This window comes from Oncorhynchus clarkii, chromosome 5 (assembly GCF_045791955.1).
Source record: "Oncorhynchus clarkii lewisi isolate Uvic-CL-2024 chromosome 5, UVic_Ocla_1.0, whole genome shotgun sequence".
Lineage (NCBI taxonomy): Eukaryota > Metazoa > Chordata > Actinopteri > Salmoniformes > Salmonidae > Oncorhynchus > Oncorhynchus clarkii.
The window spans coordinates 39430784-39444997 of NC_092151.1; the positions used below are offsets into that span (position 1 = coordinate 39430784).

Genomic DNA, 14214 nt, shown 5'->3' on the forward strand with positions numbered 1-14214 from the left:
TGTTCGTATTCTTTGCTAGTTAGTGAGTTATTAGCCCAGTTGTGGCATATTTCTAGTCAGCAATGGGGGAGTGGTTGCTTCCTACAAGAGCACAAAATGTGTATTTCTAGCCATCTTTGAAAAGAAAGACAGCTTTTTTCTGTCTTAAAGGGGAAGTGTTGTATTTTGAGACAGGCTTGAATAAGCTAAGTGGCCAATAGGCACAGGGTAGCATCATTTGTTTGATTCTCTGTGATAAGGATATGGGAGTAATGATGCATTTTGTTTTGTAAAATGGATTCTTCCATCAAACAACACAACATTTTCAGTCACCTCCTTGTCTGAAGGATGATATATAACATAACATAAACATGTTATTGTCAATCCCTACATGGTATTTTCAAAAGTCTCATGGAATGTAGGCCTACATTGAAAACCCCACATTGGCTGCTACTGTAGGCTAAATGATATAACAGCTATTTCCATGTTAACATGTTATGGGATGCATTTTCTCCATTTGTTTTTGATGGTAGGCCAGTCTGGTAGCCTACATTATGATCAAATAGCCACAGTAGCCTACTTGGCTAATGTCATAACTGTAACTTAAAGAGGGTACAGCCTCAGTGCCCATATTTAACGTGCGCCAGAAGTTGCACATCATTTTCAGAATGTTCAAGTTTGCACTCAGCAGACCTGAAATTTGCTCCGTGCCAAAAGAAATTAGAGGGAACGTTGCTCATTTGTAGGTGTCAGGGAGAGGGGGGTTGTACACAACTGTTTTCACACTCTTGCTTTGACCACCATGTGCCAGAAAGAAAACATGCCAGTGGAAGGGAGGAGAGCAGGTGACCCAACTGTGCTTTGTGACTTCTATGAACTAAGATTGTAACCAATTCAGTTGCAGTCCTTCTGTTACCGATTTGGGAGCAGAATTACGCATTTTACTCACTTAATAAATCACAAACCAAATTATCAGTAAAAACACTATAATTAATTGGTAGGTCTACCTATACTTGTTACTTCTGCACATGTCCATTATCCTCCCTCCTCATGAAGGAGAGAAATGTGAAAATATTTGAAAGATGTGTGGGTTTTTGATAACTGAATGACAAGGCCAAATCATTTCAGCATTATGGTGGTTTGATGCATTTCTAACGCCTTTTAAGACTTTTTCTGCTAGATGTTTTCTAAGACCTCTTTTCCATCTATTTGACCAGAAATCAAAGCCTATGCTTATTCCTATTTTGTACGTTGGAAATGGTAAAAAAAAATGTTATATATGCCTTCGTTTTGCAATAATTTAGATTCTTAGCTTTCATTTGACACCAAATTTGATGTGCTTGAAAATGCCACGCAGCGCATGGTAAACAACAAAAAAGGTACAGACCTTCCTCCCTCCTGCCATTATTTTACTTTGGACGAGAAAGATGTAACTCTATTTTTGTTAATTTCAGGTCAATATTTTTCACAAACGATCTGAGACAGCTCATATCTAAAATATCAGACCGTATTCATCCAGAAACATTTCATTTTTATTCCCTCTCTACAATCAACAACAACATCAATCCCTCATTTACTTATTGGCTAACCCTCAGGTTTGACTACATTAGCCAGTGGACTTTGTGTCTCTGACCCCCCCCTTATGTAATTCAGTACATTTTATTACAGGGTTTTGTATACTAGTTAACGACGTATGTCCAGTGTGAGGAAAAAGGTTGTATTTCACGACAGTTCTGGGGAACTACTGTGGAATTGTGACGCTGGTGGTTCATTGGAGATGGAAAGAGCAATGTACCTGCTTGAAATACGCAAATACAGCAGATGGACAGAGAGAGATAAGACTGCCATGCTGATGACTACACAGGAGTCATTTAGCAGAGAGGGGAAGTAGCCAATAGCACACAGACACTGAGGTCACAAATGCTCAAACACACACACACACACTCACTCTCTCTCTCTCTCATGCCATCGCTCACAAAAAAACATTCAGTACACACAGAGAAACTCTCTCCTACCTAAGGGCCGCCAGCCCACGTACAGACTGGGTAGATTCCCTGGGCGCTGACTGTTGCCACTATGGTGAGTACCTGCCTTACAATCATATCCTCATGAGTTGTGACCCTGAGAAGTTAATGGTGCTGTATGTTTATTGGGTGTATGTAGGGAAAGTGTTTGTTTGAATTCTTTGTTGTACACCGTCGTGTAGTAGCAGGTGTTAGCCCATTTCGCTGTATATGTGCAAGATCCTATATTCATTGTCTCATTTGTTATACAAGGCCCTGTTTTCTTTGCACATTTTTCTTGGGAAGTTTTTTATGAAAGTGCTATGAGATGGGGATTCTGTACTTGATTACTATTAACCTATACTGTCTCTTTTAGAAGGGTTTGTAAATGTAGTTTTGATTTGGATGATTAAAGATGATTAAAGTAGCGCTTAACCTTAACCGTATTAGAGAAGTACAGTTTTATAACGGGTTGGTGACAATCTAGATTGTGTAATACAGACTTTTTAACTTCTTTCACCACATTGAAAAAACCCGTGGTTCCTCTTTGCTTTTACTCAAGGCATTTTTTTCGTTGTCTCTCATTTCTCTCCAAGCTTAACATCTAAAGGACATTGACCGTAGTGTGTCAGGAGATTCGTTCTTTTGTTGGAAAAGTCATTCAATGATAAAAAAAAAAGAGTCAACGTGTTCCCTTCGACCCTCGGTTGTTGGCTGTAATTTAGTCTTGCTAGGCATGCAGCACATCTCTGGTGAAGTGACTAGAGACAGTAGGGCACTGAAAGTCTCTTTTTCAGTGTTTTGGTGACAGCCCACGTCACATACAGTAGCCATATAGACAAGTGAAATCCACTGTATCTGTGAAGTCGTAAACATGACATAACATTGTCACGGTTCTCTGTGTCTGAGTGGCGGAGTCCCTGCTTTGAATATCGTTAAATGGGTTGTACGTCTCACAGCCTTCAACACATAAATGACAGGCAGACAGTGTCTTTATAACGTCGATGCATTATAATCATTAGCTCAGAAATGTATACATTTATTAGGGACATAAACTAGTTTAGTGGAATCCAGCTGAAGTTGTGGCCTGTGTGGTTTCTAAGGAGAAACGACAGTTGAGAAACAGCCATGAGAATGGGCTATACATTTACCCCCTAGTAATCTGGATGCTCACCAATGAGACTAATGATAAAACAAAGTCAAGTGACATTGACTGCCTTAAGCAGAACCAGTGTGAACTACTATAATCTCCCTACATTGCTCTTTATGTGACGCGACACACTTTATTAGGCTATATGTGTATTCATAAAGAGTGACAAGTCCAATACACTGTGAAACAAGTATTAACAAGTATTATGTTTAATTTAATTGATGAGTTAATGCCACTTTCAATGGACACTTCTGCCCCCTAGCTGTGTCCATTGTTTGTCCCCTGAAGTCCAACAACAGCACAGTTTGTTTCTCCCCAGTCTGGCGGCCATCAGCGTTGTGCAATCGGAACGCCTGTCCTTTGCACTTCCTCATGATAGGACTGCTATGTCTCGATTTCGAACAACCCTCATTACAGTGAGGTGTGGTGCTACAAGAGGAGAGCCATCCACCACATGTCCTCTATTATCAACAACATGAGGCATAGATTTGTACTCCAACTATCACCAGTGTGGCTAATAACAGATACATACAGTATTCTAACCTTTCACCAGCGAGCAGAACCTGCGGTACCTGCTCACACAGTGCACAGATGAACAGCTTTTTTTTGTGCCCCAGAGGATAATTTGCATCTTGGCTAAGGAAAGACAGAATGTCATAATACAGAACCCTTTCATCATAGAGGGGTAATCTGATTCATTGGGTCATATTAGGTCTTCATTATATTTACACGGCTCTTTTTACAGCCAGGCATTCAAGATACCTTTTTTTCCCCCCAACTAGTAGTAGCAGAACCATTATCGTTAGAATGACTATATTGTCTATGAAAAACAAAGAGTGTAGGTTAATCAAACAATGAGAGCACAAAACACCTATGTACCCACTTCCTGTTTAGCGCCATGACTTTGTTGCATTTCCTCTGTGATCTGTTACACATACCTTGACCCTGAGGAGCTTAGTGCTCTCAGCACAGCAAGACACGGAGAGGTAGGTGAATCGTTGTTGGCTTGATTTTAGATTGAGGTGAGATTGAGGTGGTTTAATACCAGCGTGGGGAAAACATCGTATAGTTTACTCAGGGTTAAGCATCCTTTTCAGAGGCCGTCCTTTGATGAAATGTCAATCTAAGCTGTAAAATCATAGAACAACTTTTCTCTTCGATGACCCTGACCCAATAAGAAGGAGAAGTTGTACATGTGGAGGTTGGAGTCATTTCTAAATGTCAGTTATAAAGCATCTGTTACAACCTCTTTTTTTCTCCCTGTTTTCTCTTTTCTCTCTCTCTTTCTCCTTTCCCTAGCTCCCTGTATAATAGAGACATAACCAACAGTGTTTAATGAATGACTATTGATGTAAATGACATTTATTTGTTTCGGTCTTCCTCAAATTAGTATTTATTAGGGGAAACTGTGTATCCATAAAGGACACTTCCTCCTCACTAGTCTTTTGTTTGTTTGCTGCCAGCAGAACAACAAGTCTGATGTGAAGGCCATCACGGCTCGCTTCAACACGGGGGGAAACTCCACAGAGGGCACCTCTACAGGACGTCCCAAAGCTGCAGTGCACCCCACCCTGTCCTCTGGACCCCCCATCCAGCCTAAGAAACCTGTCCTGGAGACCAGCCTATCAGGCAGTGCAGCATCCACCGCGCCCAAACCCAACTTCCTCAAGAACACTGTCTCCACCAAGAGTGCTCCAGAAGTTAGGGAGTTGCCCAAAACCAAAGCGATCGCTAGTATGTTTGAAAGTGCCCAAGAGGACAGCCAACCCTCTGCCAAACAGTACCCATTTAAACCCAAACCTCCTGGCCCAGAAGTATCCCATGACGCTGAGGTCAAAATTCCTCTGCCAAAACCCCCTCTCCAGAAGCCCTCTCTGAGCTCGACCCTGTCTGGCACCAAGCCTGCCTTCCCCAAACCACCCCTGTGTGTGGCCAAACCCACCTGGGGCAAAGACAGAAGCTCCAAACCTGACGACAGTGGGGGTACGCCGAACAAATTACCCCCTTCCATAAAACCCATCAGCTCCATTGCAAAGATGCGGCTTCAGACAGAGGATAGTGTGGCTGGCGCTGTGGATTCTACAATCAAACCGTTCACACCAAGCACTACCCTCAAGCCCACAAACTTCAGGACTGCCCAGAATGCATTCAATCGAGGAGAGACACTATCTGAGGAAGGAGTAAAAGAAATAACCAAACTCCCCCTCACCTCCAGTGACTCTTGTCCCCCCAAACCTATAGCCAGTAAGAAACCCAGCTTTACTAAGAAGCCACTGGGCCACACCATTCCAGTCGTGGGGTTGAACCCTTCTGCCCTTACCAGTAGCTCTTCTTTCCCCAAAAGGAACCCACTGCCTAATATCCTGGCACTGGGCACTGCCCCAGCCAAACCCAACCGGCCTCCTAGGGTCAACTTGGAAAAGTTCAAGAAGGGCACAGAGGCTAGTACCGATGGTAAGTGTTTTGTCTTTCACTTACCACTAATAAGCCACATCCGGATAAGTCTATCAGCTGCTAAGATGCACCTGCTGTGGTTTTCTAAGCGTGCTCCAGTTCTGCAGATTGACGGGCCTTTCACCCAGTCTAGTGGTTTCTGTGGTTTTGTATGCTCCACTGATCGGAGACAGCCGTGTCACAGGTTGTCATCACAACAGACAGACCGATTAGATGGGATGACCTTCCAAAAGCTTTATAAAAGTCGTTACACACAGAAGTACAATTCCACGTTGAAATGTGAAACCAAAGACGCGAACATTGGCTTCCTCTATTCAAGTTCCCGCTCTAGGTACTGTTTTACCTTCCTCCTTTTTTACAGCTGATGTTTGCTCCCTAATTGCGGAGTTCCTCTTTCAACAGGGACACATTCAAGTGAAAGGTTTCCCTTTTTTGGATCCACATGTGAACATGGTTTTGACTAAAGATAGACTTCACCGCGGTTTGCATTACTGTAAGTCCGCAGACAGAAGAGGGGTCCAATGTGAATTCCATACTCCCTCTGGGGACAGTGTCGTTTTGAGTTACAGGCACTATTCGTGTGTTTTCTGTAAGGATTGTTGTCTACATGCAGGATGAAATTCAACACATTCAGTAACCAGATATCCCTTGTTTTCTGCTGGACACGATGTAGGGACAAGGATTGTTAATATTTTTTTATCTCAAACTCCGCTACTGTGCATTCCCTTTCAACTACAGAATAACGTCCATAGAACACGGAGGACTGAGGTCTTATTCAATTGCTATATTAAGAATCTGCAATTGATTTCAAAAGGAAATGTTTTTCTTCACTAATGTCTGAAAGGACCATCTAAAGGTTTGTGATTTTACCCTGAAGGTCCTGCTGGGTTTAGAAAGGGAAGTGTTCCCCCACCTCCTGCCTCTCACCCCAGTAACCATGTGGCCCCACCCCTGCCCTCTAACCCCATGGCCCCTAGCCTGCCACCGCGACCACCAGGAGCCATGTGAGTATCAGACTCTGATAATCAGGGGAATGTCGTGTGAAAGCCAAACAATATTAGACTAGGGTGATTGGCACTGAGGTACATACACAAGTAAAATACACATTGGCCTGTAGAGGCACAATGCACTTTCTTCACAGCATAGAAACATCAAATTGAATACTTGTGTACTGACTTTATTATCATGGATGTGGTGGGTCATTTTGGCCAGTTGACTGACTGACTGTCTCTGCCTCCAGAATCCAACCTGACCCAGATGAGAACTATGATGATGTGGGGTTAATGAACAACGCTCCCAGTCAAAGGAATGAGGTGACTTTAAATATTTGTCACTTTGTCAACATTTCTGATTTTTTTATTTTATTTTATTGTTTACAAACTATTGCCATGTATTCGTACAGTATTCGAACTAAATATTTTTCCTCCAATAGGACAGTGAAAGTGATGAAATGTATGAAGATCTTGATGAAAGATGGTGAGAAATATTCCCTCATAGAGATGTTAAAAGGTCTCATCTTTGTATCTGTGCCATTATGGCACCTGTGACAGCTTGGGCAGCGCAATTGAGGCTATCTCCATTTTAAAGTAGTAAAAAAATACAAATACAAATTTAAACAGTGTAACGCTAATATTGGTGGTTTTACCACCCCCTGCAGGGCTGGAATTCTAAGCCAAATATTGTGTGTCATTTATTTTGGCCATTAGATAGATGGTGGTGAATATTTTAAAATGTACATTTTAGCAATTTCAGATGCTCTTATCCAATGCGACTAATAATACAGTAGTGAGTGCATATGGCGTTCATACATTGTCTTCAATGACAATGTCCAGGGGTTATATGGATATAAAATGGGTTATATAGCAAATTCAGATGCTCTTATCCAGAGCAGCGAATAATACAGTAGTGAGTGCATACATTACCCTCAATGGCGTACATACATTGGTCTTCAATGTCCATGGGTTATATGGATATAAAATGGGTTATATCCAAGTTGAGTCCTCTATCCACAGTATCTCTATGGATTCCCTTCAGTTTCTATTCAACTTTTATTGTACCAGGTTTTAAATGAACACTGCCCTCTAGTGAGCATTAACACCACTGACACGTATTTTTACCAGGGAATCGTCAAAGGAACAAGAGAAAAAGCGAGAGAGGGAGGAGAAAAAACGACAGGTGGAAAAGAAAGAACAGAAAGAACGGGAGAAGAAAGAACAGGATGCCAGAAAGAAATTCAAAGTGAGTGTTTGCACTGCACAAGCCTGTTGTTCAGTGGTTCCCCTGAGTCTTGCTATATTGTAGTTATCATGGAGTCCATCCTGTAGAATATTTGGGAAGTTAATGTGTATTACGTTGCATCCTCTATCATGTTTTTATTTCTCCTTAATGTGGCAGCTGACTGGTCCACTGGAGGTCATCCACAGGGCCAAGGCCAGAGTGGACTGTAAAGGGAGCAAGACGGACCTGGGGCTGAAGCAGGGAGAGTCTATTGACATCATGCGTGTTTTGGACAACCCAGAGGGCCGCTGGCTGGGAAGGTCACAGGATGGCTCCTGTAAGTGACAGCTGTCTCCTCCTCCTCCTCCTGTCTGCTCTTCCTCCTCTACTCCATCTCCTTTCTATGTGTCTTACTTTTCTCCCTCACATCCACTTAAATGTTCCCCATGTGTGAGACTTAGACATGTGCTTTGTATATTTTCAGATGGCTATGTGAAGACGGAGTCCGTTGCGATTGACTTTGACACTCTGAAGCGTCAGGGTGGGTCTACACCCAGTCAGATGGAACACGAACCGGAGGTATATGATGACGTGGACTTTCATAATAACCACAGCAGGTAAAATGGCCACTGACACTATCAAAACCTTTGAGACAGATAACCATTGGAAAGATATGAATACCTTATTATGAAAAATGCACTGCATCAATCCCTTTCACTGTAGTTTGGACTGTGTGATTATGTGCTCCATTGAAATCATGTTCTCCTCATTCCAGTGGGATCAAGGGTCCAGGAAGTAAGTTTCGAATGACCACAACTTAATATTGAAAGTGAATAACACAATATGGCAATGTGGTCACATGACCTGAGTTACATCGACAGTAGCTTCAATCTTCCTTTTGTCATTCCTAGTGGTTCTTCCTCCACCACCTGAGGAGGATGGGGACGTATATGATGATCTGGACGAGTCAAGCTTCAACGTCAGGTGAGAATACCGTGACCTGCTGCACTCTGATGATGTAGATTCATTGGCGTGCGTTCATCTGTGAGTGTATACTTTCTATGCATGTGTCTGTGTGTGTGTATGTAAATAAGTGTGTGTGTGTGTGTGTATGTGCAACCCTAGCCTCTCGGACACCAGATTGCCTCCTAAACCTCGCGGCCTCTCTTGGGTGTTAAAGGGCTTCGAGGAGTGGAGAAAAGGCCCAGGCAGCAAAATTGAGTAATTCTCTCATTTAGTAAGATGGATCAGGAAAATTCACTGTCATTAACTCCTAACCCTATAACCCAAAATCTCAACGAACTAAACCTGAGGGACAGAAGGGATTCATTAACTCATTACTGAATAATTGAATCAGTCTGAAATCATTCTTAAAACATCAATAAAAATACTGTTTTTGTATGTCCTTCAGTTAATTAAAGGTCCAATGCAGCCGTTTTGATCTCAGTATCATATAATTTCTGGGTAACAACTGTGATCGTGTTCAATTAAAATGGTTTTTAAAAAAAGAAACAAACTCTTTTCTAAGAAGCAATCTCTCAAGCAAGAATTTTGCTAGAACTGTCAGGAAGTGGTCTGAGTAGGGAGGGGAAAACTGAAAACTAGCTGTTATTGGTAGAGAGGTTTGGAACTTTTTCTTATTGGTCTATTAACTAGACCAAACTCCATCCCACCAAAACAGGCTGACATTTCAGGCAGCCTTTTCAAACAGCTAAAGTGGCGTTATCATAATTTTCACAATTTCACAGTATTATTCCAACCTTGTGGTGTGGAAATATATATAAAACACAGTAAACACAGTTTTGACTGCACTTGGCCTTTAACAACCGTTTCATTCTGTCTGTAAACGTAAATGTACCCACAATGATCTATGTACAGGTATGAGTTAAATAATTGTAATTGTTGGCATTTGTTGACTTTCTGTGTGGTTGTTCAATTATCTGTGTTGATTCATGTCCATTTGATCAAAATTGACCTACAGCACAAGCAATCAAATCAAATTACACCAGAGACAAGGCATAACATAGACTAAGATTTGAATTATTTTTTTTTGTCATTTTCAGAGTACCTCCACCTTCCCAGTTTGATCAGGAAGGAAATACTGGTAAAGTATTATGTTTAATATCTTGGGTGACTGTGTGCTCTGTGTCAGTGGCATTACAAAAACGTACATTTTCAATGTGTTTTTACTATTCTTTCTTTGTATCTCTTGCTGTTATAGAACAATTGGCCGAGGTCATTGACGAGGAAATCTATGATGATGTGGATGTCACTAACTTCCCTCCGACTCCATCTATCAGCAGGTAATGAGAGAGAGAGAAAAATGGACCCATGGTTAAACAAAGTTGCTGTAATGACATAAGAATGTCCTAATCCCCCACTGGGAAAAAAAATGTTGATAATGTCACGTTCCATCTCTCTCTTTTCAGTCTCCCACAAAGTAAAACCAAGGATAAGGCTGAGGACAAAGATCCTAAAAAGCTAAAGAAATTTGAGAAGGAAGAGAAGGATTTCAGAAAGAAGTTCAAGGTAAGTAGTATGCTATTACCATTGACATAGATTTGACATTTTATGTGTTTGTTTGACCCTCAATCCTGTTCTCTCCCACCAATAGCATGATCGGGAGATCCAGGTATTGTATCAGGTGACCATCGTTTCCACCTTGGCCAATAAGAAGTGGAGCAGTAAAGATCTACCGTTGAGACCTGGGGAGACTGTGGATGTCATCGTTGAGCCTGTAGACAACAAGCTCATCTGCAGGAACGAGGAGGGCAAGTGTGAGTAACAATGAATCCACACATAGGCATTCTGCAATAACACCATTTTTGCAACTTTAATGATGGTCATCTCTCTCTCTCCTTTAGTTGGCTACGTCTTGACTAGCCATATTGCAGTAGAGTAAGTACAACACAAAAACAGATCATACAAAAACATCCAGAAATACACACCATCTAAAGTATGTTATTGACCAGTTCACCAAAACTGCAGAGAAAATGCTTAGATATGAAATGCCCTGAATTTGATATAAATGATCTGTTTTGCTTTTACAGAGATTCTGATATCTATGATGACATTGGTGATGGTACGTTTCAGACTTTTGACATGAAACAATGGCATTTATACAAAGATCAAGTGATCAACTAGATCCATTTTATTCTTGCAATATGGTGCTGGTATGTTTTTTTTAATGTCAGAGGATTTGTATTTATGTATTATTTCTATCATTTCTAGTTAGCCTAATAATTCACATTTCTTTGCAGATTGCATCTATGACAACGACTGAACACTGTGTGCCAATATCTTGTTTTTTGGTTTGTTTCTTGTTTCACATCAATAATCTTTATCTTATTTATTGTGGTTATTGTGATATGACATTTTCATTCAAGAACAATTACCGTCCACAAATTCAGTACTTTCTCTATGTTTTCCCTTTATGAATAACTGTGACTGCAATGTATAGGCCTAAATTACATACAATGTTGCATTTTTATATTGAACCTATGGGTTACATAGCATGGCTTAATCACATTGAATACTTCTATATTCTAGTGGTCTGATACTCCTTCCATTTCAATATTATCGCTTGCACAGTGCTCCTTGGGATGTTTAAAGCTTGGGAAATCTTTTTGTATCCAAATCCGGCTTTAAACTTCTTCACAACAGTATCTCGGACCTGCCTGGTGTGTTCCTTGTTCTTCATGATGCTCTCTGCGCTTTTAACGGACCTCTGAGACTATCACAGTGCAGGTGCATTTATACGGAGACTTGATTACACACAGGTGGATTGTATTTATCATCATTAGTCATTTAGGTCAACATTGGATCATTCAGAGATCCTCACTGAACTTCTGGAAAGAGTTTGCTGCACTGAAAGTAAAGGGGCTGAATAATTTTGCACGCCCAATTTTTCAGTTTTTGATTTGTTAAAAAAGTTTGAAATATCCAATAAATGTCGTTCCACTTCATGATTGTGTCCCACTTGTTGTTGATTCTTCACAAAAAAATACAGTTTTATATCTTTATGTTTGAAGCCTGGAATGTGGCAAAAGGTCGCAAAGTTCAAGGGGGCCGAATACTTTCGCAAGGCACTGTATTTGATCAAATAGAAGTTTCGTAATAATTAGGTTGTCAGAAATGCTATTAAATATTCAAATTCCTAGTTCTGTGCACTGATATAAGTGGATGCACATGGCACACACCTACTCCCATTGCCTGCTGCACTGCTGCTTGGATTCCACCTGGCGATCTGTTCACCGTCTGCCCTGGCCTGTCTCCCCCTGTCTGGTACAGGTACCTCCACCACACTCACCCCTCTCTCCCGAGCTTTCGCTCACCTCCAGCACACACGCACTGTTGGGGCTAGTGACTCTGAACGTACAATGGCTAGCCCAAAGTCGTTATATGTATATTTTTTTAATCTTGTGCATTTTGCTATTTCCCTCATGACTCCTGCATACTTTGTTGGCTAGAAACTTTCTTTATCCAACCGTGGGACAGACTATGTTAGTTCCCATACTCGGAACTCTGACTCTCTATTGGTTACACAGACTTTTGGCCTCCCATCCTATTCTAACCACCTCTCGCCGGCTTTGAATTCATGTTACCTGATGAAATTGCTGTACAATATGATCTTGTTGCCATCTGATGCACATTGATGTCTTAAATCAGCACTGCAGAGCTCTCCTTGTCCTATGCCTTGCCTTGATTGTATTACTGTTGATGATATCTGGAAATGTGCATGTACACCCTGGCCCACCTACTGTTGCTAGCCCAAATTCTGACTTGTGCTCTGATATCTGCCTCACTGTTTTCTGCTCTCGTAATAGCCTGGGTTTTCTGCATCTTAATAACATTAGAATGTATCAATTGAAAGTGTGGGTTCACAGCTCCAATCCAGATGTGTTGGTCAGTACTGAGACGTGGTTAAGGAAGAGTGTTTTAAATACAGATGTTAACCTTTCTGGTTATAACCTTTTTCGGCAAGACCGATCTTCCAAAGGTGGGGGAGTGGCAATCTTTACCAAGGATCACCTTCAGTGCTCGGTTGTCTCCACCAAGTCTGTCCCCAAACAATTTGATTTGCTAGTTTTAAGCATTAAACTTTCAAATAGCTCTTTGTTGACTGTCGCTGGGTGCTATTGTCCTCCATCATCACCAGCCCTAAGCTCTCTCCTGGCCCCTTACACTAAGTCTGAATTTGTCCTGCTAGGTGACCTAAACTGGGACAATCTTAAACCACCTGACCAAGTCCTAAAGCAATGGGACTCCCTAAATCTTTCTCAGATTATCACCAATCCCACAAGGTATGACTCCAAGCACCCAGAAAAGGCTACTCTCCTCGATGTTATCCTCACAAATAATCCTGATAGGTATCAGTCTGGTGTTTTCTGTAATGACATTGGTGATGACTGTTTTACATGGCTGAGCTCTTTAATCACCACTTCATTAAGTCAGGATTACTATTTGACAGCCATGCCTCCTTGCCCGTCCAACATTTCCTCATCTCCCACCCCTTCTAATGTGACTATCCCCTATGCTTCTCCCTCTTTTCCCCCTGCCCTGCTACAAAGTTTCTCCCTGCAGGCAGTCACTGAGTCCGAGGTGCTAAAGGAGCTCCTTAAACTTGACCCCCCCAAAAATCTAGGTCAGATGGTTTAGACCCTTTCTTCTTTAAGGTTGCTGCCCCTATCATCGCAAAACCTATCTCCAACCTTTTTAACCATTCTCTCCTTTCTGTGGAGGTTCCCATTGCTTGGAAGGCAGCCACAGCTCATCCTTTATTTAAAGGGGGAGATCAAGCTGATCCTAACTGTTATAGGCCTATTTCTATTTTGAACCTGTTTATCAAAAGTTTTGGAAAAACTTGGCAATAATCAACTGACTGTCTTTCTTGATGTCTATAGTATTCTCTCTGGTATGCAATCTGGTTTCCGCTCAGGTTATGGATGTGTCACTGCAACCTTAAAGGTCCTCAATTATGTCACCATTGCCCTTGATTCTAAGCAATATTGTGTTGCTATTTTTATTGACTTGGCCAAAGCTTTTGATACGGTAGACCATTCCATTCTTGTGGGCCGGCTAAGGAGTATTGGTGTCTCTGAGGGGTCTTTGGCCTGGTTTGCTAACTACCTCTACCAAAGAGTGCAGTGTATAAAGTCAGAAAATCTGCTGTCTCAGCCACTGCCAGGGAGTAGCCCACAAGGCTCAATCCTAGGCCCCACGCTCTTCTCAATTTACATCAACAACATAGCTCAGGCAGTAGGAAGCTCTCTCATCCATTTATATGCAGATGATAAAGTCTTATACTCAGCTGGCCCCTCCCTGGATTTTGTGTTAAACAACGTTTTTTTTGTGTCCTACAAGCTTTCTCTACCCTTAACCTTGTTCTGAACACCTCCAAAACAAAAGTCT

The 14214-nt window shown here is 41.6% G+C and overlaps 1 protein-coding gene across 4 annotated transcripts; it reads left to right on the top strand.

The window, feature by feature from the left end:
• Positions 1-1925: 1925 nt before the first annotated feature.
• LOC139408803 (FYN binding protein 1 b) lies at positions 1926-11768 on the top strand. Of its 4 annotated transcripts, none has more exons than XM_071153146.1 (18): positions 1926-2058; positions 4599-5586; positions 6464-6590; positions 6827-6899; positions 7019-7062; positions 7707-7824; positions 7981-8140; positions 8288-8420; positions 8579-8598; positions 8715-8787; positions 8929-9024; positions 9867-9907; positions 10025-10106; positions 10233-10332; positions 10418-10580; positions 10668-10701; positions 10854-10885; positions 11064-11768. In XM_071153146.1, exons 1-18 carry the CDS (start codon positions 2056-2058, stop codon positions 11084-11086), a joined length of 2310 nt encoding a protein of 769 aa, XP_071009247.1. In that variant the 5' UTR covers positions 1926-2055; the 3' UTR covers positions 11087-11768. The 4 variants fall into 4 exon arrangements, with proteins under 4 accessions (XP_071009247.1, XP_071009249.1, XP_071009246.1 ...); XM_071153145.1 differs by having other exon boundaries at positions 1968-2058; positions 4596-5586; XM_071153148.1 differs by lacking the exon at positions 8929-9024.
• The last annotated feature ends 2446 nt before the right edge of the window (positions 11769-14214 follow it).